Source organism: Camellia sinensis, chromosome 3 (assembly GCF_055761805.1).
Source record: "Camellia sinensis isolate YWXY chromosome 3, ASM5576180v1, whole genome shotgun sequence".
Classification (NCBI taxonomy): domain Eukaryota; kingdom Viridiplantae; phylum Streptophyta; class Magnoliopsida; order Ericales; family Theaceae; genus Camellia; species Camellia sinensis.
In genome coordinates this window covers 135703123-135730360 of record NC_138963.1, presented here as the reverse complement: position 1 = coordinate 135730360, position 27238 = coordinate 135703123, and the positions used below count along the sequence as shown (strand labels likewise).

General features: G+C 32.8%; 1 protein-coding gene across 21 annotated transcripts; it reads left to right on the top strand.

The window, feature by feature from the left end:
- Positions 1-5732: 5732 nt before the first annotated feature.
- Positions 5733-26081, top strand: LOC114298528 (methyl-CpG-binding domain-containing protein 2). 21 transcript variants are annotated; one of them, XM_082920895.1, is made up of 9 exons: positions 5817-6011; positions 6235-6287; positions 6889-6968; positions 15387-15888; positions 16196-16426; positions 22212-22817; positions 24472-24525; positions 25177-25358; positions 25547-26081. In XM_082920895.1, the coding sequence occupies exons 6-9, from the start codon at positions 22231-22233 to the stop codon at positions 25792-25794; spliced, it is 1071 nt and encodes a 356-aa protein (XP_082777021.1). In that variant the 5' UTR covers positions 5817-6011; positions 6235-6287; positions 6889-6968; positions 15387-15888; positions 16196-16426; positions 22212-22230; the 3' UTR covers positions 25795-26081. The 21 variants fall into 21 exon arrangements, with proteins under 21 accessions (XP_028098921.2, XP_082777012.1, XP_082777008.1 ...); XM_082920886.1 differs by lacking the exon at positions 6235-6287 and having other exon boundaries at positions 5738-6011; XM_082920882.1 differs by lacking the exon at positions 6235-6287 and having other exon boundaries at positions 5738-6011; positions 22200-22817.
- The last annotated feature ends 1157 nt before the right edge of the window (positions 26082-27238 follow it).

Sequence of the window (27238 nt, the reverse complement as noted above, 5' to 3'; positions counted from 1 at the left end):
ATTTATAATTTATATTTTTTATTTAATATATAATTTTAAATTAACACTAAAAAAATAATTTAATTTAATATGTAAATTTAATTTTTTAACAACACTAAAAAAATTTAATTTATAAGGCCATAATTTATGATTTATTATTTTTAATTAAATTAAATTTATAATTTATAATTTATAATTACAATTTTTTATTTAATATATAATTTGAAATTAACAACACTAAAAAAATAATTTATAAATGTTCAAAAGACTATTTTATCATTTTCTAATTGTTTACTAAGTAATAACATGGAGGGTAAAATGGACAATTCACAAAATAATCTCATGGGATACCAATCCCATGGTTTCTATCCCACCCTCCTCCATGGGATAGGATAGTCTCATATTTGTGGGACTAATAGTCCATAGGGACTATTAATCTAAAATTAAGAAATGAAACAAACAATGGACTATTAGTCCGATGGAACTAATAGTCCAATCCCACCCTGTAATCCTTCAAAACAAACACATCCTAAAAGCTAAAAAATTTATAGATGAGTAGATTAATTACAAACATATTTTTTTTCCTTTATATAATTTTATGAATTTTCTTGATTTGAATCTAACAAAATTTCTCTCACCCGCTGTTCACGAGGAGGTAGTGGATGAGACAAATATTGAATAGGTCATGGTAGTGAAATTATTACAAAAATAATCATATGAGAATGTTTGAAGGTGTTTGAATACTCAGTGTTTATGAGAAGGTAGTGGAGGAAACAACAAAATTACTTACACCCACCGCTAGTAATAATATAAAATTTACTTGTATTGTTCTGGTAAATTAGATAAAATTAATTGTTTTACAAGAATATTGTAACGCCCCGTATTTTATTATTCGGATAACCTTATCAATATTCATTAATTAAGTCCATTTACAAAAAATATTTCATCCTTTGATGAAATGATGAATAATTAAATATGCATATTCCCTCTCGTTATACCACAATGACATTTGCACACAAATAAAAGAAATGTCCTGCAGCTTAAAATCAAAGAGAGGACACTACTCTTTACAAAAAAAACAGCCAAAAAACAAATGAAGTAATACAATCCATCACTACATTACACTTATGAAATGGTAAAACCCATTGCTTGATCTTCAAATCTGAAAAGCATTCCCTGTACACATGTACAAGCAGGGGGTGAGCAACCACTAACTCACCAAGTAATCTCATATTAAAACATTAGAAGTTATGTGGGTACCAAAATACTCATACATATACGTGAAATCATATCATGTCAAAACTATATGATTTTATTATATAATCTCTTAAATCCAATTTGTTTAATTAACCACAACAAGTTAACTTAAATAAATAAACATATTTCAATAGCAACATGACATCTTTTTCAATTCATTCAATTATCTCATTATCAATTGAATCAAATAATTAAACAATTCATTAAATCCATTTTATATGGCCTTATAAGATGAATGCATATGCCATGTCATGCTCAAAATATTTTCCTCATCTTTTAAAAATCTTACGCACAATGCCATTTTGAAAACACATTAATCCAACAATTTCAATAAAATTCCAAGATGGTAAATACGACTCAGGTAATCCCTAGGCCGGTGTCTGCAAGTAGACTATACAGGTACTACCGGTTTGTCATATTTACCAGTATTAACTGGAAGACTTGACACCTATCATCTATACCACCTTTCAAGACTTGCCACCGTATTTATCCCAAAATCATTTCATGAAAACTTGTTTCCCAATATTCCTTTCTCAATGCAAAGTTTTCAAATCAAAATTTCAAAGCGCATCATTATCAAATGAATTGATATGCCAATGCAATGATTAATAATACAATGTAATATTTCTTCCACTTTCAATGCTTCCATATAATATTCCCATTGTGATCAAAATTCTCATTTCAATATAATTTCTCAAGATGAATATAAATATTTTTATTCCAATTCATCCATAGGACAACATAATTCTCACACTTAGAGTAATCTCAACCATTTAGTCACTTTAAGACTATATCAACATTTTGAACAACAATTTCCAAAACTTCAACAATTCTCATATTCCATGACAACCATCATTTATATGTAAACAAATAAACAATTTTTCAAATATCATTTATTTTGGCACACAAAATAAATATAACAACATCTTCAAAGTTTGTCAACATCTTTCTTAAAAACTCCTAATTTTTAGGTTTTCTTACCAAAACCACTCATCTTCATTTATTGAAAGAAAGTCACAAAAAATATCTCTCTTCAATTCTCATAATTCAAAATCTCTCAATTTCTATTTTAAAAGGAACAAGAAAGTAAACCCACTTTAAAAAAAAATTTCTCATCTTCTTGAATCAACAATCAATTTTCAAAACAAATTAAAGAATGATTTCGAAAATTATCTAAATCTTGCACAAATATATATATATATATATATATATATAACTATATTTCAGCATAACCATTTTTTATGCCAAGCTAAATAAGAGGTAATATTTTTACCAAATTCTCTACCAATAACAATTTTACAACTTTTTCTAAAATAACTTAACCAACATGATATTTACATCAAAAATTATGAAATATGCCCAATAATAACATTTTTAAGGTTATGAGTTTGAAAGTCCATATTTCACATTTTTATTTTCATAAAAATAAACACAACTGAATTATCAACATATCATCTTTTATAAAATATCATGAATATAACACTTTTAGAGTTTTTAATCCCAAAACAACTCTATAATCCCAACTTAAGTATTTACTCAATATTCATCAACATAAATTTAATTTTCTCAAAAATAAATTCCAAATCAAAGATAAAAAAAATATTTCAACTTAATATTTCCTAAAATAAATCATCTAATCATAATATGATGTAGATACAATCCATACAACTATTAAAATTAAATTTTTAGATTTTTAGTAACAAAATTTCAACACAATGTGGTCTTCCCAAATCAACCTCAAAATACTACTTTTCTTAACATTCCAACATAATTATTCTTCCAAAAATTACCTAACAAAAATATTAAAAATAATATATATATGCAATACCTCTTATAATAATATATTTTCTCAAAATAACCATAACATAGTTTTAATGTAAAAATATGAAGAAAGTCCTTATCTTAAATAATGAAGAAAAGCAGATCTAGAAGGCCCATCTTGTCCAATCATGAATCTGAGACTACTATTGCGAAGATCACGACGAGCTCTCCGACTTTCATTTACAAAGTTTTTGTAAAATCTCAGTCTAAGGATTTCCATTTGAAGCTCAAAGTATGAGCAAAAATGGCGAAAAAAGAAAGAGAGAGAGGGAGACGGACAAAAAGTGACAGAGATGCAAAAGGATCAACCAACTCAAGCCAAACAAATCAAATGAAATGGAAAGAAAGGAGAAATGATGGCAAGGAAACAAAATGGGGCCTACATGGGTTTGTCTCCCAAAATATATATGTGTATATGTATATATATATATATAATTTTTGTAATAATATCTCATAATTTATAATATAAATTATAAAATTATATAATTTTTTTCATCACAAAATATAATATTTTTGTACACTACAAAATATAATATTTTTCTCACCACGAAATATATACACATTTTATTCACTACAAAAATATATAATTTTTCACTATATGCACCATAAAATCAACTAACAACTCCCACTGTGGTTACTATCAATCACATAATAAAAAAGGACCAAATAGTTAAATATGAGTAATTAAATAAATTCAAATTAAATTAAATCTAAATCATGGGTCTTGAATTAAATTCGCACCCATAAGTCAAATATCGCCCAATTACATATCAAAGTAGACCCAGCAAATCTATCTAAATCATGATCTAAACATTAAAAATTAAATAACAAAATTATGTTATAAATTAAATTGAACATCAATCAATCCGTGAATTTTCATAAAATAAATACTCATCATTTAATTTTAAAATTTTTATTCAACGTGCTAGACTTATATGAGAACAACATATAAAAATTTCATAATTTTTTGATATCGGGAACTATTTTTAAAAAAATACAAAACCAAACTGTTTTCGCACAGAATTTACACAGCACTTAAATTCGTAAATTTACTCAATTAAATTATACACTGGCTATTTAAAAAAAAAATTGAGTCACTACAAATATGATATATATATATATATATATCATTATATGATCAAAACCAAACGATGTATAAATAATTAAAAAAAAAAAAGAAAAAACAAAAAGATGAGGGTTTGAGGAAGAAATAAGAAAGAACAATACAACAATACATACCCGAACCTGATGCAAATTAATGACCAAGTCATGAATTGATCAATAAGTTTTAGAAGTAAGATGCATAATCTAACTCTAGTTTCATGCCTATTGTTATTTAACTGGTCAATGTGTTTGATTGATAGTAAATTGTAATGTTTGAAGGTGTTTAAATTTCAAAAGATGTCTGTGACTGTTTGTAGTTTTATTGATATTTAACAAGTTTGGAAGAGTATTTTTGGGATATGTAAAAAAATAAAAAAATGACAATTCTTTATACTTTTATAATAGTAGTAGATAGTAGATAAACATAAATCTTACTTTTGAGCTAACCCACTTTAAGCACTTTTTTCATGTAATAAAATACTTAAGGGCAAATTACATATACCTCCCTCGAGGTATAGCTAAATTACAGATACTCCATTGAGGTTTCGGAAATTACAAATATCCCCTGAGGTTTATATTTTCATAACAAATTGCCCCCCGAGGTTTATATTTTCATAACAATTTGTCCTCTAATTTATTATGCAAATAGTACCTTCAGGGGTATCTGTAATTTCTCAAACTTCAGGGGTAATTGTAATTTTGCTAAAACTCGAGGGAGTATATGTAATTTGTCCTTACTTAAATGTTGTCATATAAAAGTATCCTAATAAATCATAATCAAACACCATTTGAAATATAATTTAAAACTAGATGCACCGCTTTAGATATAACAGAAAAACATAAGAATTTAGCAAAAAACTGTTCGATTAATAACCAAAATAATAATCCAAGAATTATAAATAAGTCATAATTTATATATTATAGAATTTTTCGTTATTTTTTTTAAAAAATATTTTAATACAAGTAGAATTCATGATTTTTGATAAATTTAATTAACATAAATAAGAATTTGATTTAAGCTAAGAACACACATTTTTTTTTTTTAAATTTGAATATTTTTTAAACCTTTTACAAAAGATCATACACATAATATAAAAAAATTTCATCAAATCATTAACAAATATATTTATATTTAAATTTCCATTATTAAAATTTTCTAAAAATAAAATATTAAGATTTAAAATTTTCATATCTAAATTAGATACCCACTAACCACCGAGGATGGTGGCCCAGTGGTGAAGGCATTACCTTCCTACAGTCACGAGTCAAGTTCGACTCCTGGGGGCGCGAAAAATCCTAGATTTTCCAGGGGCTCTCTTCGGAGATCTCGCGCTGTACTCCGATCGAAACTTGTCCGTGGCTGGGACGGTTGATGAGCTCCACTAATGCCTCGGTAGTAGGTCCCTTCCTATGGATTAAGTTAAATCAGGCTAGTGGTAAGTCCTTTCCTATGGGTTAGATCAAATCAGTTTAGCAACCGACTACTCTAAAACCTGAACCTACGAACGTAGTGATAACACCTCATAACATTCTTTTTTTTTTTTTTTTTTTTTTTTTTTTTTTTTTTTATAGTACCAAAAAAAAAAAAAAAAAAATTACATACCCTCTAGATACCCTCTAGTAATTATATGGTACACACCAATAGTCTCTCCCTCGAATTTAAGCCTTCTCAATCCGTTCCCCTCTCTCTGTCTCTCTCTCTCCCTCCTAACGTTTTTCTCCCAACGCTAATCCGACGCGACTCCGACGGTTGTCTCGCCCTCCGGCGACGCTGCTAAAAGACCTTCCCTCGAAGTGGAAACTCTTCCATCTCCATTCTCTGCGGCTACATCTGAACATTTTGCCTCAAGGTATGAAAATCTTCCTCTGTCTCTCCGCATCTCTTTCTCTACTACAACCCATTTCTCTCCCCTCTCCGTCCTCAACTCATCCCTCCCCATTTTGTGAAACCCTAGACCAAAACCCCCTTTTGTTAACCCTATCTCCTTTCCCGATTATCGTATATTATATATATGTATACACGAAAAGTTGTACATAACTCAGATGATCAAGACAGTTTGTGATAAATATCAGCCGTTAGATTCGCATATGGTGGCGATGATCAGCAGTTCAGATCTCTGATCCTTGTAATCTCCTCTTACCTCATACTATATAAGTAGTTATGCATACATATATATATATATATATATATATATATTTGTGTAGATTGTGGATTGGATCGATTCTGGGGGTTTATCCGAAATGATATTTGAGGCCGTTATGGTTTCTGATCGGTTTGTTGCACGAATGGTAGTGTATGCATTGATTTGTGAAGCTTTGTTTATTCTTTGGTTGGGTCGTTGTGTTAGAATTGTTCATTTTCCTAGGGTTTTTATCTTTTGAGGATATTGGTTATGGATTTGTCAACTTGAATATGTGGTTTCTGGTGTAGATTTGCCTATTCTGAGCCATGGGTTTGTTTGGCATGTTATTATAAGTTTTCGGTAATAATAAATTTTTTTATTTTATTTTATTTTTTATAGCTCTATGATTGACATTGTTTGATCATTATATGCGCGTTCCTCTTGTTTTTCTTTTTCAAATTATTATGCAAATTGATTTAAGATAATCTTTACATTGTTGGTCTGGGTGTTTTTATGATTGTGCTTGCTTTCATAAATCCATGTATTCGTTTATTTTTTCTGGACATGTTCATTGTTTGATGTCTTGGGTGTTTTTCATTTGCAGCAGGCAATATAGGATCCCATTAATGTTGAAATCTAATTGATTCATGTATCAAATCATCTGAGTGAAACCAGCTCGAAGAGGTCAGTTATTATTTAGTTTTGTAAATGTGATGCTGCTAGTTTGTTGATATGCTGTTTAGAAGGTTCGCTTATTGTGTTTGTGCAGTAGGATTCATTGCCTTCGTGCCTTATAACCTCACTATTAATATGAAACCTGTGTGTTTGTGGATGATTCAATATAGCTATGTTCTAAATGGAGATACCATTTCGGTTATATGTATAGCTGTAGCATCTAAATATGCTTGTAATAAAGTATTGGGTGACAGTTGCTACTGGGATAAATAGTTAGTCAAGCTCATTTTTTTTTTATTTTTTAAACCAGTAAATTTATTAGATGGGCACAATGAGACATTCTCATTATGTGTTTGGGAATGATGCAAATTAAAACTGTTGGTGTTTTTGTTTTGTTTTTCTCTTTTGTATAAAGGAGATGATGTGTGAGTCATGAATTGTACTAGAAGGATAAGGAATTGAAAAAAGGGAATACCCGAAAAAATAATAATAATAAAGGACAAAGGTGACCAGTGCTTATAAATAGAGGTTGCATGCCAATGTAGGGACATAGGATGGAGTAATAATAAGGAGATATGGTTTGCTTTAATAAAGAAAATGGAAAAAGGAGATATGGTGTCGATCTATTAAAAGTTAAAACCAATGTTACCTGGAAATGCTGATACCCTAGCAAATTACGTTTTGGAACGCACATGGTACACTCACATTCTAGAATGGTGAATTTGGTGATCCAAAGCGGTATTGATTTTTTTTTTTCCTGATATGTTTTCTTGTGGTTTCCTTGGAGCGCAATTTGGTTAGGATGAAAATGGTAGAAAATGAAAGAAATGGAAAAAAATAAATGTTTTCTAAGTTTGTTTAGTATGAAAGTGGTGGAAGTTACAATGAAGTTAGTTTTATTGTACAACTCATAATAATATGGTAACTTAGCTTCCAGTTTCTTGCAAAAAACGCAAGAAAATACAAGCAAGCTTAAATTTGTTATAAAAGTAGTTATTTATAATTAGAATTCTTATTTTTTTGCAAAATTTTTCATCATAATCAAATTCATATGAGAAAATGTATTTTCTTTTCCTTTCCTTTTTTTTTTCTTTTACTTTTTATCATTCACTTGCCATTATTTATTTATTTCTATTCAAATGAAGCCTAGGAGTAAAATATATATATATATATATATATATATCAAACATAATGAACTAACATTTGAGGTGAGTGAAATTTTAACATGATAAAACATAAACAAATGAGTCATAATCTATGAAGTACGGATACTCCAAAATAGCCTGTGCATGAGTATTGGATACGGATACGCGTCCAATATGGAGGGATACGCACAGGATACGACAAACGAGTATCTGATTTTTTTTTTAAAATAATTTTTTTGAATTTCGAATGTGTAGGTTATGTAGCCGGATACTTCTGGGATACAAGAAGGTCAAAAAAATAAATTTAAAACCTTTTTTGGGGTCAAATTGTAAAAATAATAAACCTAAATGTAAAATAATAGAACAAACGATTGACAACTCTCAGCATCCTTCTATGTCTAAAAAAAAAAAAAAAAAAAACCTCTAACCTCAAATTTTCAATTGGCAAAGCAAATATTGGACAAGGAACTCGATCGACAATCTTTTCACCCTCTCAGTCTTGATCTACCAGCAATATGACTCTTTCTCACTCTCTATCTCGATCGAACAACAAGAAGGCTCCTTTTCACTCTCAATCGACCAATAAGTTTGTCTCTCTCTCTCTCTATTGATCTCAATCGCAGTGGTGGTTGTGTTGTTTTGATTTGGGTTTAAAGAATGAGTTACATATTGGGTTTACCATTTAAGTTTATAATTTTTTGTACAACAATCTTCTTGGGATATTTTCTTTATTGCAATTTTATGTTGACAGAGAGTCAGTTTTGACATGTTTTTTCTGCATTATTTTTTATTTTTTTTAAGTGAAGTCTATATGCAAATGATACTTGAAATATTAATGTTGTATTAAATTTTCCTTCTTAAGTGAGGTTGGCTGTTGTGATGGAAATTTCCTTTCAGTAGAAGGCATAAAATTTAATGTTGTGTTTCTTTACCAAATTTATAATTTTAGGAAAATTAGTTCGGGTTTGGGAATTTTTGGTTCAATAAGTGAAAGTGGCATGCCAATGAATGAATGTTTAATATTAATGAATTTAGTACTAGAAGCTTTATGAATGTTCGAAGACTTGGCTTAATAGGAATTTCTCTTTTTTACCAATTTGTTTTTACTTTAACCATGTATTAGTGTATTGGAATGTGTCCCACATCGCCTGGAGTTGTCCCATTTGTACGGGTTATAAAGGCTCCATTTTCCCTCTCATTAATATCTGGGTTTTAAGGAGAAGTGTGGATTGGACTTTTCAATTGAATGAATGATTAATTAACGAATTTATAGTGCTAAAAATGTTTTATGCTATGAAGCACCGACATGTCCCCAGGGCCTGCGTACGAGTGTTGGACAAGGACACGTGTCAGACACGGACACGCGGTGGACACGTGTCCGACACTCTCTCTAACGTGTCCTCTTTTTTTTTTTTTGAATTTTTCCAGTCGAACACGCCATGGACACGCTGTGACACTTTCCAGACACGCATGAGGTGGATCGAAGCCCTAACTGTTGGAGAGAGAGAAAGAGATCGAGGGAGGAGAGGAGACAGAGAAAGAGAAATAGAGAGAGAGAAAGAGATCGAGGGAGGAGAGGAGATAGAGAAAGAGAAAGAGAAAGAGAAAGAAATAGAGACAGAGAAACAGATCGAGAGAGGAGAGAAGACAGAGATCGAGGGAGGAGAGGAGACAAAGAAAGAGAGAAACAGAGAAAGAGATCAAGGGAGGAGAGGAGAGGAGAGGAGCCTTAACTTGTTCAGATCAATTGAAGAAGCTGAGGTATTCTCTGCTCTCTTCTTCTCCTCCTCCTCTTTGTTTTCTGTCTCCATCTTCTTCTCCTCCCTTTTCTTCGTCTTCTCCTATTCTCTCTCTCCCTCTCTCTGATTTCACTTTGCTCTCTTTTGTTTCTCTTTTTTATTTTTTCCCCCTTTTGTTGATTCACCCGTCTCTCTCTCTCTCTCTCTCTCTATTTCTCTCCTTTATTTTCTTCCCTCTTTTTTATTTCTTTTTTATTTTTTTTATCCTTATTTTTGTTAAACCTAAAATTCATAAAATAAATTATTTTTGTTTAAAAAAAAACTCATTTTTTATTAAAAAAAATTAAAAAATATGTTTATTAATTTTATTATTGTATAAAATGTTAATTAATTTTAGTAATTGTATAAAAATTAATAATTTTTTTATATTTATTTTAGACATATAATAAATAAATAAAATTACATATATTAAATGTGTCCCTAGCATGTTGTGTCCCCCATTTTTTAAAAATTTGTGTGTTCCCATATTCGTGTCGCGTCCCGTGTCCATATCCGTGCATCATAGGCTTTATGAATATGCTTTGGATTTAGGTTTAGATTTTATTTTTATGTATACTACATTACTAAAAATTATAATAATATTGTTTTTTACAAATGTATCCTCGCTGTACCTGTATACATTTTTAAGTTTGGACATATTTCCATATCCATATCCATGCTTCCTAGCTTGTGTTGAAGAGCAAAAGGAAAACAAATAAAGAGAAAGGGGAAGGGGCTTTCGATTCTGCAAAAAAGGGGACGGGGGGCAGCCTTCTTTCTATTGTGTTTGGAAAAATGATATAAAAGATGCTAAGGCCTCGTTTGGGAACATGCTAATTTAGTAACTTTTTGGTTATTTGGCTACAATATGAGCTAAAAAAAACTAGTATGCTTGGGATAACTTTTTGGCTTTTTACGAAAAGATGTGCAAAAAGTAGAGAGAAAAGAGAATTTTTGACTTTTTGGTATGAATTGTTGGCTTTTTGGCTAATTTAGTAACTTTTTTACTTTTTGGATAAAAATGAGGGTTCCCAAACGAGGCCTAAGTCAGTCTTCCAAGCAAGGCTTTGAGTAATGGTGGTGCCTACGGTAATTGTAACAGTGGCACTAATGCAGTTGCGAGGTGTAATGAACGTAACATAACGGTGGCGTCAACCAAAAACGTGAATTTTTAAAGTTTTTGCACAACTTTTGGAAACCAAATCGATACACATTTTTATTTGAAAGTCACATTTATTGAGGTTCAAAATAATTTTTGTGAGTTTGTTTAGTTTTTAAACATGATCCAATATATGTACTAATTTTTACACCAATTTTAAGTTTCTATTGATTTGTTTTTTGTTGGATGTATTTAATTTTCTTTACTTTTCTAATTGTACTTGTGAATAACTTCCTAGTTGTTTAGGGAAAAAAAAAAATGAAGTATATCTAATATTAAAAGTGAATAACATAAGTTTATTGTATAAAAATACATGACATGATATCCAAGTTTTGTTCAACAAATTTAACCTAAAATCAAATAGATATAAGTTATTAATCAATTAATCAAGTGAGAAAGTAATGAAAGTTTGTCGATAAAGAGAAGTAATGACAGTTTGTAGAAAGAAAGAAGTGAAGTAAGCTTATTTAACCTTCATAGCAACTCAAGTCTTGTAAGGCTTGAAGATTGGACATTCAAAGCATACAGATCTAAGATTTTCTGCCATAAGTTCTATTATTATTATTATTATTGTGATTTTAATAGCTAGAGAGAAGAAATGAGAAAAAAGTGGTTGTATATACAAAATCTGTGGAAAATAGAAGTATAACGACCTTAACAATACTATAATGGCTGTTACGACCTTTACATAACATTAGCAACTCAATTTTTACAATTGTCAGACCGTATGAGTGCCATAGGGTCAAGGAAACTACCATGCAACTAGGGCCTAAATACACTTGATTTAGTCCACTAGTTTAATTACCCATGTTCAAAATGGAAAAATTAAATTAATTAGGTACAATTTAAATAATTAACAAAAAAAAAAAAAATAATGCCCAATTAGGACACATTAATGTGTGTCTGAGAGGAAAAAGATTGGGTACAAACCTAACATTTGGCATAGTGCACAAAGTGATTGCTCCGTGACTTGAACTCATAACCTCAAGGTTATTAGGCCAAGATTTTACTATTGATCCAATTTAAACAATGCATAAAAAAATAAATTTTCTGGTCTTTACATACTTTCAATTGTTTAATTGGTTGAAGATTAAAGCCGGAATGCAGCATTGCATGCTAGAAAATGTGAACATTGAGATTGTGGGTGCTAAGAGTAAGGGGAGGATAATGGGTTTGGCCTACAAACTATTAATTAAATATATGCTTTGTAACACAGTGTAGATCACAAGAGAATCACAATCCTAGTGTCTTCTAAGAGTTTGACCTAATTAATCAACTACATACTTTTTACCATGTAAAAATTGGTTAACTTTTTTAATTAGCCACTCATGACAATTGAAATAGTAGCCTATTATTGAGTGTAATATATAGTTGGTACAACATCAGTCTCTGCTCGCTGTGAGAAATAGTTTACTTTCCTATTGGAATGGTCATTTGTTCCCTTACTACATGTTAAATGGAAATACATGATATATTTTCTTATCTCTTAATCATTTAGATTATTAGGGATAATTTTCATCTACACGGTCTCATAACCACAAATCATATATGATTGGCCATGATACGAATAATATCTAATTACCAAATTTGCCTTCTATGTAATCCTCATGAAGTAGAAGAAGCTTTTGGGAAGATCAAAGAAAAACTTGTTCTTCGCCATAAAGTACATTATTATTAGTGGAGAGGAAGCAATTAATTAAGGTTTATTTGGACGAATCCTAAGAGCTTTTGGAATACATTAGGATCTTTATAAAGTTGATCATTACAAATGTTATGATAAATTTGATGAGGAAGTCCAATGACAAAAGGAAGGGGATTCATTAGTTCGTTATTTAGGATGAATTAGTAAAATGACAGAATTTATGAAAATTTAAATAGATATAAAATAGAGTCAAATAATTTGGGAGTTGCTAATAGGCCCCACTTAATTATTTAGGACCCCCATACACCATAATTGCTCATCTCCTTATTTCTTTGACCATCCATCATAATCCCATTTCTACCCTTTGGATGGCCTTGTAAATTTCCTTTAGTAGCCCATGCCCCCACCTCCACATTCTGCGACACCCTATATTCCTTTCCCTTCGACGAGCCTCCCCCAGTCCTCAACCCTCTTTTCATCCTCGAGAAACCCTAGCCTACCTCTAGCGCCACCCCCAAACCTTCCCACCTCTGTTGCCCAACTCCCACGCCACCCTAGCTGCCACTACGGATGGCCATTTTTCGCTGCTTCTCTTTGCCCCCTCTTGCCCCGCATGGGTTTTTATCGGCCTGATGAGGAAGTGGGGCTGCGACAAGTTTTGCTTCTATTGCCTCGTTTATATTTACTAAATATATTTATATATCATTTAATTTAATTTTTTTTCAATATGATAAAACTAAAACCCAAAACATTACACTTAGCATTCATTTATTTCTTATATTATGTCTTTTAACTTTCATTTATTATAAATTACTATCCATAATATACTATATTATCTATCTTTTTTATTTATTTATTTAGTATTTTCATTTTTTAAGTGATAAAATCACCCCACCCTTGTTACCAACTCGATTGTGTCCCGCCGTCAATATGATACGGGGCAGGGGTGGGGGACAACAAACTCGTTGCGTGGTTTTTGTTGGTGGAGCCTGAAACAAGACTTCCTAATCAGATTAGGAAAAGGAAATAAGGAAATTCGTGTTCGGTTAGAATTGGACTCTAAACTATATCCTTGATTAAAGTTTTCCTTGTTAATTTAGGTTTTAGTTTCCTTATTAATTTATGTATGCGTTTGAGGCTAGCCTATAAATACACCCATGTAGCTCTATATTTTTTATTCATTCATAAATTTTGTGATCTTAGTGAGAGATACACAATAGTGAGAGTAAGAGATAAATCCTTGTAGAGAGATTGAATGTGAGAGACTCTTGTAATTCCTTTCATATTGATCTTAGTAAATCCGTAGTGACTTCGTAGACGCACCCCGGGATTTAGGTGAACCACGTAAATATCTTGTGTTGCTTTGGTGAGTTTGATTTTTTGTTCTTTTGCTTCTTAGTTCTAGATTCGTTGTGTACGTGATTGTTTGCTCGGGTCTTGGAGTTTGGTATTGATCATATATATCATAACAAGTGGTATCAGAGCATTGGTTCCTAGAGCAAGAACGATGGCAGACGAAGGCAAAGTGAACATTGAAAAATCCGATGGTTCAAATTTCAGATTGTGGAAGATGCTGATAGAGGATTATCTATATCAGAAGGATATTTATCTTCCTCTCACAGGAGTGGCGAACAAGCCGTAAACAATGAAGACCAGTGAGTGGGAGTTACTCGACTGAAAAATCTTAGGTACGATAAGCTATCCTTTGCTGCGTCAGTTGCGTTTGATATTCGCAACGAGAAGACAACAGAAGATTTGATTAGAAGCCCCCAGTCATGAACAAAGTCCATTTGACCAAGAAGTTGTTCAACTTGAAGATGTTCAAAGGGGGAGTTGTGATTGAGCATATTAGTGATTTGGGTAAATTACACTTTGCACCTTTGCACCTTTGCACTTTGCACTAAATTCTACCTTAGCCCTTGCACATAAAATTATGATAGTCAACCCCCTGAACTTTTGGTTAAATCTTATTTTGGTCCCTACACATGAAATTGTGACAGTCAACCCCCTATACTTTGGGTCAAATCTCATTTTAGTCCCTACACAAGTGTCAAAGTCCACTTTCTGTTACTCAATTGTTTAAATCTTTTACATAATCTAGTCATGTGACAAGAATGTGATCGTGATATGAGAGTAAGAGAGGAAAATCATTTACATTTTTCACAAATACACTTTATCCCAAAATTTACATCAAATTATGATTGTATTAGGCTAAAACAAAATGTAAATTGTGAACGATTAAGAAGATGAACTAGGGTTTTGCATAAACTGGAATTATGGAACTCTGTTCTTCATAGTTTCACAGTCTTCTGTTTATTCATTTTCCTTTTCCTTTGATTTCTTTGTTGCATTTTTATTTATTTCAAAAGCTTTATTTTCTTGTATTTTTTTAAAAAAAGCTTTATTTTCTCGCCTCTTCGTCCCAATTTTTACCATATGAACACACACACACACACACACACACACACATATATATATATATATTGTATTATATAATTCTCATGTGCTTATCACATAGAACAAAGTATATTTGGTGGGAAATGTGAATGATTTTCTTCTCTTGTTCTCATTTTGTAGTGTCACATTTTTGTCACATGAATGGATTTTGTTAAAAATTTAAAAATGAAGTAACAAAAAAGGGACATTGACACTTGTGATTTGAGCAAAAGTGCTAGGGGTTGACTGTCACGATTTCATGTGTAGGGACCAAAGTGGGATTTGACCAGAAGTGCAGGGGTTGATTGTCATAATTTCATGTGTAGGGGCTAAAGTGAGATTTGGTGCAAAGTGTAATTTACGCTAACGATTTCAACTCAACGATCAGTTAGTTGGAATCAATTAGTATCTCGTTTGACGAAGAAGTCAAGGTTTTGGCACCGTCATTATGTCTTCTTGAGAATTGGAATTCGTTGGTTGTTGCACTGAGCAATTCCATCGATTTCACAAAGTTGAGCATGGATCACGTAGGGTTTCGTTTTGAATGAAGACACCCGAAGAAAAGATAACAGTGAAAACTCTAGTCCAGCATTGGCAACAGATGAGAGGGGCACGAAGCCCAACAAGGGCAACAACAAGAAGAGAAGCACAAGTAAATCCAGGAATGGTTGATTTTCGTCTCGACTAAAGTTTACAGGCAAGTGTTGAGGTAAGACTGGTCACGCAAACCGGGACTGGAAAGTTCAGAAACAAAACGACAATAACCAAGGTGAGGAGTTTGTGAATGTTTTTTATGAAGATGGTTTTGAAGCACTGGTGTTGGCTTTAGAAACAAGTGGAGAATTGTGGGTGATTGATTTTAGTGTCGTTTCACGCTACCTTGCACTAGGAGTTGCTCCACAATTTTGTCTCACGTAATTTCGGAAAGGTTTACCTTAGAAACAATGAAATCTATAACATAATCGGCAAGGGTGAAGTACAAATATACCAGCCCAACAAAATAATTTTGAAAATCAATGATGTCAGACATGTGCTATGTTTGAAGAAGAATTTGATTTTTGTTGGCTAACTCACAGATTTCGGTATTGTGATAATCTTTGACGGTGATACGTGGAAGATGACCAAAGTAGCCGTGGTAGTGGCTCGCGAAAAAAGGGAAGGTACTCTCTACGGGACTTTGGTACCCATAGTGAGATTGCGATAACATCATTAGAAGTCGAAACGGTACATCAACATATTTGATTAATAAAGGTCTTTCAGTTCCTCTAAATTGCGGAATCCCAGAAGAAGCGTGGACTAGTAAAGAGGTAAATTTATCTCATTTAGAAATAATTGATTGTATCTCTTATGTTCATATTAATTTTGATAAAAGAAGCAAATTAGTTCCCAAATCTTACAAGTACATCTTTATTGGGTATGGCTCTAATAATTATGGGTATCGGTTTTGGGACATGGAAAATTGAAAAATAATGGATATGGTGTTTAACGAATCTGTCATGTACAAGGATAGGCTTGATGACAAGACTAAAGAACCTGAAATGGTTGAACTTGAAGAGATTTCTAATAATGATGTGTTGAAACCTCAAGATACTAATGTGAAGTTTACACCACCCACTAAGATGTAGCCTCCTCGTCCTCTTAGGAGCAAGAGCGACACCACTTAAGGACTGATGGGGTCCCATCCCCCCACCAGTCATGGCAAAATCCTTAAATTTTTTATTTTATTTTATTTTTTTATGATAAAACATTTACTTATTCACCGATTGAGCCCACCAACAAAGTAATAGACCCACCCACTATGAAGTTGGTGAAGACAAAGAAGAATTTTATACATCCATTGGTATACTTGCTTGTGAAATTATCATTACTTTAATCAGTTGCAATCGCTACAGTAGAAAGAGTTTTGTCGGCAATGAAATATGTAAAGAGTTGGTTATGTAACCGAATGGGAGATCAATGGTTGAATGATTACTTGATAACATCTATAGAAAATGATGTGTTTGACACTATTGACAATGAGGTTATCATGCAACGATTCCAAAAAATGACACCTTGTCGAATACAATTGTAGAAATTTATGTATTTTTTTATTTTTTGTTCTCATAAGACAATAGTATTTTATTAGAAGTTTATTTTACTTAAAGTTGAAGAAGGTCAAATTTTGATTACTTCAATTTTTTTTTTTCTCATAAAATTTGTGGAACTTAAGTTTTTGGAGTGACCTCATCCTCATAAATTTTTGGAGTCCCACTGCTTAGGAGGTCAACAAGACAAGAAACATGTTGATCATTATTCTTCTTCCTTGCATTATCTATTGTTAACTGATAATGGTGAGCCAAAATGTTAGGAGGAAGCTTTATAGGTTGAGACAAGCGAATTAGACTTGGGAATTAGTACAATGAAGAACCTGATGGCACCAAGCTATACAAGACCAAGATGGTGGTGAAAGGTTTCCAACAAAAATCAAGTATGATAATATCGAGATTTTCTCTCCCGTGGTAAAAATTTCTACAATTTGTACCCGTATTTAGCATTGTTGCGGTTGAAGATCTACATCTAGAGCAGTTAGATGTTAAAACTGCATTCCTTCATGGTGATTTAGAAGAGGATATCTACATGCATCAACTACAGGGCTATGATGTGGCTAGGAAAGAAAATCTAGTATGTAAATTGAAGAAGAGTTTGTATGGGCTAAAACAAGCGCGCCTAGACAATGGTACATAAAATTTGATAGCTTCATGGCAAGTGTGGCTTCCATTGGTGCCATGGTGATCATTGTCATTATTACAAAAAGCTTGACACTTAATATTTAATACTTCTCTTGTATGTAGATGATATGCTTGTTGCAGGTTCAAGCATCGTTGAGATTTTAACTCTCAAGGAGTTGTCCAAACAGTTTACAATGAAAGATTTCGGTGCGGCAAAACAAATCTTAGGGATGCAAATTAGCAGGGACAAGAGGAACAATAAAATGAAGCTACATTGAAAAAGTACTCAATAAATTCAACATGGAGTGTGCAAAGCTTGTAGGCACTCCATTAGCAAGCCACTTTAGTTTGACAAACAACTACACATGAAGAGCAAAAATACATGGCGAAGGCACCATATGCTTCAGTTGTTTGTAGCTTGATGTGTGCCATGGTCTGTTTGAGACCAGACATTGCCTATGCAGTGAGAGTTGTTAGCAGATTCATGAACAATCCTGGAAAAGTGCATAGGGAAGCTGCCAAGTGGGTATTTAGGTATCTCAGAGGTACGAGTGATATGGCTCTTTGGTAGGGCAGCACAAAGATCAACTTGCTTGGATATATTAATTCTGATTTAGCTGTTGACATTGATAGTAGGAAGAGCACAATAATAGGGTATGTGTTTTCTCTTGGTAGCGCTGCAATTAGTTGGGTCTCTCAGTTGCAGAAGATTGTGGCTATCTCAACCACAAAAGCGGAGTATGTTTGCAAAGAGATGGTATGGTTACAAAATTTCTTAGGTGAATCATGGAAGAAGTTCGATGATTGCAAGTTGTACAATGATAGTCAAAGTGCAATACATCTTGCGAAGATTGATATAAAGTACCATTTTGTTCATTCATTCTTGGAGGATGGCAAGTTCAGCTTGAAGAACATCCACAAGTGAAAATCCTGCATATATGTTAACCACGGTGGTTACAGTTGAGAAGCTGAAGCTATGTGCAACTTCAATTGGCATTGGCACGTGAGGTTGATGGTTTGAGTCATTGCGGTGTTTTGTAGAGTTATGCGTAAAGATTGTTAATGTCTTGATTAGTCTCCAAATAGGGGATTGTTGTTGGTGGAGCCTGAAACAAGACTAACATAAGGTGGTTACAGTTGACAAGCTGAAGCTATAAGCAACTTCAGTTGGCATTGGCATGTGAGATTGATGGTTCGAGTCATTGCAGTGTTTTGTAGAGTTATGGGTGAAGATTGTTCATGTCTTGATTAGTCTCCAAGTGGGAGATTGTTATTGGTGGGCCTGAAACAAGACTAAACCTAATCAGATTAGGAAAATGAAATAAGAAAATTAGGTTGCGTTTGGTAGAGTTTTATAAATATGATTTGAGAGTATGAGTTGTATTTTGAGTTTGTGAATTTTGAAATTATGATTTGAGTGTGGAAAATTTGTTTGGTGAAAGAGTTTTGAAAAGAGTGGGGAATTTCTGATGTGACATATGATATTTGATACAAAACTTACAACTCATAACCAAACATACAACTCAAAATTCTATTAAAGCACATAAAAAAAATTTAACAATTTGGAAAATATTTTTTTCGAATATATAAAAATTAACATATGTCAATTGCAAAAAAAAAAAAAAAAAAAAAATTTGCACTGTTCCGCTCAACCGGCCGGACGACCGGTTAGGCCAAATTTGAAAAAAAAAAATTTGAAAATCGCACCTCAAACAGAGTTTTGTAAATGTTGTGGAAATGTGATTTGAGTGTGGTATCCAAACATCATGTTGGAATATGGGGGTAGAAATATAGTTTGGAAATCATTCCAAACAGACCCTTAGTGTTTGGTTAGATTTGGATTCTAAACTATTTCCTTATCGGTTAAGTTTTTCCATGTTAGTTTAGGTTTTGTTTTCCTTGTTAATTTATGTTTGGGTTTGAGGCTAGCCTATAAATAATACACCCATGTGGCTCTATATTTTTTATTCATTCATAAATTTTGTGATCTCAATAAGAGAAACAATAGTGAGAGTTAGAGATAGATCATTGTCAAGAGATTGAGTGTGAGAGATCCTTGTTGACTTCGTGGACGTAACTTGAGATTTGGGTGAATCACGTAAATCTCTTGTGTTGCTTTGGCGAGTTTGATTTTCTGTTATTTTACTTCTCAGTTCTAGATTCGTTGTGTGCATGATTGTTTGCTCAGGTCCTGAAGTTTGATATTGATCATATATATCATAACATTGGCCATCCCTAGCCTGCCGCCGCCACCTTTGTGAAACCTTAACTGCTTTCACCCCTTTGTGATTGTGAGAGAGAGAGAGAGAGAGAAGGTGGGGCATCGTGGTGGTGGGGGGTCGCGGTGCAGGTGGAGGGAGGGAGGGTTGTAGAAGGGTTGGGGAGTGGCGGTCGGCGCTAGATAGTGGCAGGGGTGGTGAGGGTTGCCAGAGAGTGGCAGATAAGGGAGGATAGGGGCTGGAGAGGTGGCTGGAACTGGTGGGGAGGTGGCTTGATTTGCTGATAAAATGGGAATTTTGTGTTAGGGTAAAATGAAAATAATAAATAAAATGGGAAATTTGTGTTTAGGGTAAAATGGTAATAATAAATAAAGGGGTGGGGAGTGTTTCGTAATTAGGTGGGGGTATTAGCAGCTCCCATTATTTTGCATACCTTTATAGAATATATATTCTTAATTGATCTCTAAAATAGGGAAAATTTGGGAGATATTTCTCTATCTATAAGCACTTGGATGGATAAAACTATAGATTCTAATCTATACTATTAATAATATATATGTAGTCCATATCAATTAGATACGCATTCAAATTAATCATCTGATAGGAACAAATTTGAACTAGTGACACGAGATCATGTTGTTCTAATGTTCTTGTTTTAATGAGGTTTTATAGCTGTCAAATTGACTCGTAAATGGCTTTTGAGAATCAACATTGACATAGTTGTATTTTTGGTATCTAGTCTGGAGTGAACCTTGTACAACATGCAAGGTTTGTCTATGCGCTTCCTTTCCGCAATACATGGTGATAAATTTATGATAGTTAAATAAATAAAAAAAACTAGCTTCTTTATGCTTGTGTCAATATATGCATCTTAATGTTGTCTTTTTCATTTATATTGTGCAATTTTTTCTATTAATATTTTTTCCCCCTTTAGAGTGGTCAAAGTTGCCAATAGCTCAAATTTGGTTTAATATGATTTAAATTCAAATTTCACCAATTATACAGTAAGAGAACAGGGTCAGTAAAAGGTCCATACTCCTACAGCGTAATCACAAGATTTAGCATTGAGGATGTTCCAAGTTTGTATTAGGTGCGATCACCAAAGTCAAACTTGAGGATCATGAGGAGAAGGGTAAACTTGGAAAAGTATATAGCCTATTGGTTGTTTATGGGTTTTGGTTGTGGAATGTATAATTTAAGATGATGGAAGATCAATTTTAGGCTTCTTGATAACGAAGGGTTTAAAGGTGATAGGTTGCTAGAAGTGAAAAGTATTAGGTGCTGTAAATTCCGGAGAGCAAGTATCTTAGGTTTTTATTGTTAAATGAATGTCAGAATTGTAAGGAAAAAGCTAGGGTTCTAGCGGGTTTTTAGTTTAGGATGTTGGTGACTGTTGGAGTCATGAACAGTAACCCATATAAATGGGTTTTTGAAAAAGAAAAAAAGAAAGAAAAAGGATTCAGGACTTCTACTTAGAAATCACTCCATGACGTCAGGTTGTTTCATGCATCATACAGTTATTAAAGCTTCCTCAAGTGAATGAGAAGTAATATAAGTATGTTTAGATATTTTATAGGCGGCTAGACTTTTGCATCGATTATTAGGACAAGGATTTGAAGGTGTAAACTTTGACACTAACTTGTTAAGACATTTTATGTATCCAAATATGATGATCAAGAACATATACTAGCCAATAATATGGTCCATCAACCACTAGGCCAACCCATCTCTCTAGGTCTAGCAAATTTAAGATGATCATGGTTTTCCCCTGACCTTTATAATGTAATAAAACATAAATAAATTTATAGCAGCAGCAAATAATTATGTATGCCCCCTTGGGTTTGAAGTTTTGAACCCTCAACCTAAAGGTTAATAGACCGAGTTTTTAATTATTGAACAAGCAGCAACTAATCTATACTAAAAATGAAGACCGAAAGTGAACTAAGACTTGACTAGCCAATGTCTAAAACGTGTTCTCTGCCAAATTTCAGATATGCCATTCCTCTTGTTCCCATATGGTTCCCTTTTTACAAGTTTGAATAAATGCCATTTGAAATTTGCTAATCAAGTAGATACTTTTACATATATATATATATATATTTGAAAACTTTAGAAGGACTTTTGAGTTAAATCACATGAGCATTTTTCATTAGTTGTTACACCAGGTGGTTGAGATCTATTGAGATGCAGTCACGGCCTACAAAAATTACCCTAAGGGTGAAAAGGGAAGAAAATGGCTTCAACAGTTCTACTTTCTCAGATCAACTGGATAACACTATTCAGAAACCCATAGATGTAATTTCATCGGAAGAGGAAGAGGACGAGGAACATAGCGCAGATGATGATGACAATCAGTCTGGTGAAGATGCTCAGAAGCAATTGGTGGTTTATGACCCTGCTGCTACTGGTACTGGTGAAATTGAAGTTGTCCCTGATGCCGAGTACCAACGTCCGCGTTTCCCAAGAACATCTTCCAGAGTGTTGCCATCTGTGGGGGCTTTCACCGTCCAGTGTGCCAACTGTTTTAAATGGAGACTCATACCTACGAAGGAAAAGTATGAGGAAATACGCGAACACATTTTAGAGCAGCCTTTTTTCTGTGAAACAGCTCGTGAGTGGCGGCCTGAAATATCATGTGAAGATCCACCTGACATTTGTCAAGATGGCAGCAGGCTCTGGGCAATTGATAAGCCTAATATTGCCCAACCTCCTCCTGGGTGGCAGCGGCTGCTACGGATCAGAGGTGAAGGAAGCACCAAGTTTGCAGATGTGTATGTATCCTCTTCCATTTGTCTCTCTATTTATTTCATGTCAAGGAATCCCACATGCATAGAGTAGCCCTCTGCTCAACTTGTTTCTTTAGTTTTAGGGTTTTCATTTTGTCTGGTAACATTTTAAAAAGGTGATGAAGAACTTCTTTTTATTCTTCTACGGAGTGCTTATCAGATGTGGAAGTCACCAATCTCCACAAGTAAACCAATATTTCCTTCACAAATCAGGAAACTACATGGCTAGCTACTGACTGGTATATTTGAGGTTTATCATGTATTGGCTGGTAATGGTTAAAAACACTTGGCATGGAGGTGTGGTGCTTCTACATCAAGTGCATACTTCCTGCTGAGGAGATATCTATTAGAGAGAGACAGAGGGCCCTTTATGCAGCCCTCCTGGGGAAAAAGATGAGAAAAGATGCACTATGGTAATTTAGCTTTTTTCATATAGCTTGGTAGTAGAAAAAGTGCAAATACTTCTAAGAAGGTGGTGTGTCCATCTCAGGCACTAACACTAGTCGGATACTTCCAAATGTGTCCTGTTATTGGATAGGATTTCATCCATTTTAATGCTTAGTCTTAGTGGGTTAATATTGACTTGTATAAAATTATGACAACTTGTGTCCAGCCTATGTGATGTACGGGTGCATCAGGTGTATGCTTAATTTAGCTTCAATTTAGAGATGCAGGTAGAAATTTTGTTTGGAGGCGACCAAAATAAGTTTGGCAAAAAAAGAAAATTGTTAGCTTTTGGTAGAAGATAATTCTTGCATAAGCATTGTAAAAATCTAATAAGAAGAAAATCAACAAATCAATCATTTCTTAATATACTTATTTCAATTTTTTTGTATAGTTTATAAGATATATAATTGGGATCTTGGTGTATAATTGATTAGATAGACCATCATTGCAAGGCATTTTATTGGTTAACAATTTATATAAATAAAAAATCTACCTTCATGTTTTTTTATATTTGAAAAATTACGTTTTACATCTTGTATTTTTTTAATTTTTTTATTTATTATACTATTACATAATATGTAAATAGTTGCCAGTCATATAACATATATATTATAGGGATACACTCATGAAATAAAGAGGAGTTCTGGGGGGAAAAAAAAGGTGGGACATTCCACCTCAATAGCTCTTTTGCAGTTCTCAGTTTGACTTTTTACTCTTCATATATCATATACATTATATGAATACAATACTAATGAAATAAAGAGGAGTTCTGGGAAAAAAAAAGTGGAACATTCCACCACATAGCTCTTTTGCGGTTCTCAGTTTACTTTTTTCTCTTCTTTTGAAAAATTTGTTGACCTTTTAAAAGGATCAGAGGATGAAAGAGTTCTACCGTACGGGGAACTTCTAAAATGGGATCAAGTTGAAATGTTTTTTTATTTTATTTTTTGTCTATTTGACTCCTTTGAACACACTTCGCCGCTCCTGTCTTGTCTAAACTTGAATCTGTGCTTAATTATTGATCTATTTTGATATCCATTGTGGAAATACTTATAAAATAGAGGGTTATTAGAAGAATTTCTCTTAGTTAGCTTTGTCCCATGCACCTTCTAAAAGCTGCAAAGGTCATATTAGGTATTTTGATTCACTGACAAATACCAGACATTGTGAATTTTTTCTTTGATGGTTTCAGGTATTATGTTGCACCACCAGGCAAGAGACTTCGCTCTATGGTTGAGGTTCAAAGGTATGTTGCTTGATCATTCTGGTATTGCATTTCTTTTTTCTTTTTTCTTTTTTGCCAGTAATATTAGTTTAATACGAAGATAATGTGTAAACAAATTATTGGTGGGTAGTCTACTTTAGGGTTCCATTTGTTACGACGTAAAATATTTTACACCTGAAAATATTTTTTATGTGAATTGATTTTCCACAGAAAAATATTTTTCTTTGTATTTTCCGGTGTTTGGTTGTTACTTGAAACAAAACATTCTATCGTATGCGTTGGGTAAAAGCCAATGTAGAGCCACCCTTCACCTCTAAAAAAATCAATGTGCTGAAGGAGCCAAGCTGGAAGTTAACTTCCTAACAATTGAACAATTGAGTCACAGAATTTTTAATAACAAGTCATTTTGGAGACTATGCCGAAAACTATTTTCTTTAAAGAATGTTGTACTTACTTTTTGTTCAACCAAACAATAGAAAATGCGTAAAATATATTTGAGAAAAAACATTTCACGTCGAACTATGACGAAAAATATTTTCTTTAAAGAATGTTCTACTTTTTGTTCAACCAAACAATAGAAAATGTGTAAAATATATTTGAGGAAAGCATTTCATGTCGAAAGCTTAGATGTCCTTGTTTCTCTCTTGATAGATAACTTGTGATTAACTTCAGGTACTTGCTGGAACATCCAGAGTACATGGAGGCAGGGGTGACTATGTCACAATTTTCATTTCAAATCCCAAGACCTTTGCAAGAGAATTACGTGAGGAAGCGTCCTGCTCCTGTTCGTTTGATAGCAGCTCCATGTGGTGGCACTAATGTGGGGATGGCTGGTCTTCTTGAATCTTCTGATGGTACGTAAACGCCTAATATATATATATATATATAAAGAATATATTCCCTTTTTTATTGGAGAATTTTCAATCATATATATCCATCCCTAGGCTGCTTGTGAAAACTCCTCCAAATTAATTGTAGTTCTAAGTTTTTGTTCTATTTGATTAATTAATGACATAGTGTGTTTCATATATTTGGTTGGCAGTAAATCCGCTAGCATGGGCAGGCCCAGCCGAGAATACAGATTTACGGCTTGGTGGGCCAGGGCTTTCTACTCCGTTGTCTGAAGCGCCTCCTTCTGAACATATAAATCGACCAGAAAAAAAGCGGGCAAGGATTGCACCATCATCTAAAGATAAGATGTGCAGTAATAATAATATTAGTCCAGCGGTGTCCTCTGATCAGCAGCGGCAGCAGACTGCAAAGGTGGAAGAGCCTCCTCCCCTCTCTTGATCTTCATCTTCATCTTGATCTGTATTAGTAGTACTAGTAGTAGTCTGAAGCCCTTTTTTTGTATGCTGAGGTTACTATGTTACAAGATGATGTCTTCTTTTGCGTCTGTTTTGTATGTGGGCCAAAAAAAATAACATGGAGTTATATGTGGTTTTTGTCGACTTCAATTTACATTGTGATGGGCTTGGTGCTGGTTCGTTGTAGGAAAAGAAGACACATGATATTGTTATCACAGTTGATGTTTAAAAAAAAATTATATGAAAGAAAAGCATTTTGGGGTTAGTTTATATTGAATCTGACTACCCATTTTCACACACCAAGATGCTTAGGAAGGAAAAAAGAAAAGATTTTAATATTTTTTTTGGTTTCTTGTTTTTTAAGGTACATAATTGTTACTGTAATTTAGGCCTTGTTTGTCATAACTTAAAAAAGTCAAAAAGTTAAAAAGTCACTATCCTATTTAAGTCACATCATTTTATTTAAGTCACATCACCTCTCTTTCACAACACTTCAAATCCAATTCATACTAAACTTATATTTCATAAAAAGTCAAAAAGTACATTTATTTAGATCATTCGAAACTACTCCTTAGTTTTTGTATTTTCCATTGATATTATGGTTAATTAATTGTCTTTTTTGTCAATCTTAGATAGAATTCTGTCAATTTAATTTAGAATTTTTCTCTTTCTTTTCTTTTTTTTCTTTTTATTTTTTTTCTTTTTCTTTTTATTTTTATTTTTATTTTTTTTAAGCAGTGTAAACAACGAATCAATTAGGAAATAATCTGCTCTTTTTATGTAATTTCTGGTAAATTACAAATTCATCATTGAGATTTGTTTAAAATATAAATTCCTCTTTGTAGATTTAAAAATTATAAATATTTGTTGTCAAAATTTTTTATCTAACAGGATTAACAAAAAAATAAATTTCTTAATTACTTTTTTATACAATAATAAAATTACTAGAATTGTTAATTGAAATATAGTAAATTTTTGACATCATTAAAAATTATTAACTGATTTATTAATCTATTAATAAAAAAATTTATTTGTTATGCGATTAAAAATTTAAAGGAACCAAATGTAATTTGTAAAACGGCAATGGGGAATTTACATTTTAGATAAATTTTAAGAAGTTTGTTTATAATTTACCTTATAATTTATTATATGAGGACTAATATTTACCCCCACCTAATTACTTTGGCCCATCTACTTCTTTAAACCCCCACTCAGCAAAATGAAACTCTTACATTTTTTCTTTAAACCTCCACGTTAATACCAATTATACGCCCAAACCCAAACCCAAACCCAAACCCAAACCTTATCCCCTTCCGCTTCTCTCTCTAATCTGGATTCTCTATTTGTTTTCTTTGTTTTCTTGCATTCAAATCAAGTATAGGTGAGAAAAAGAGCAAAAGAAAAGACCCATCAACAATGGCGACCAT

What these genes read in the sequence shown, in the direction of transcription:
- LOC114298528 (XM_082920880.1), top strand. Translation starts at nt 8,620, where the DNA reads ATGACTCTTTCTCACTCTCTATCTCGATCGAACAACAAGAAGGCTCCT. An exon ending in AGCACCAAGTTTGCAGATGT is followed by an intron (nt 22,818 to 24,471) that starts GTATGTATCCTC and finishes TGATGGTTTCAG; the next exon opens with GTATTATGTTGCACCACCAG. An exon ending in TCTTCTTGAATCTTCTGATG is followed by an intron (nt 25,359 to 25,546) that starts GTACGTAAACGC and finishes TTTGGTTGGCAG; the next exon opens with TAAATCCGCTAGCATGGGCA.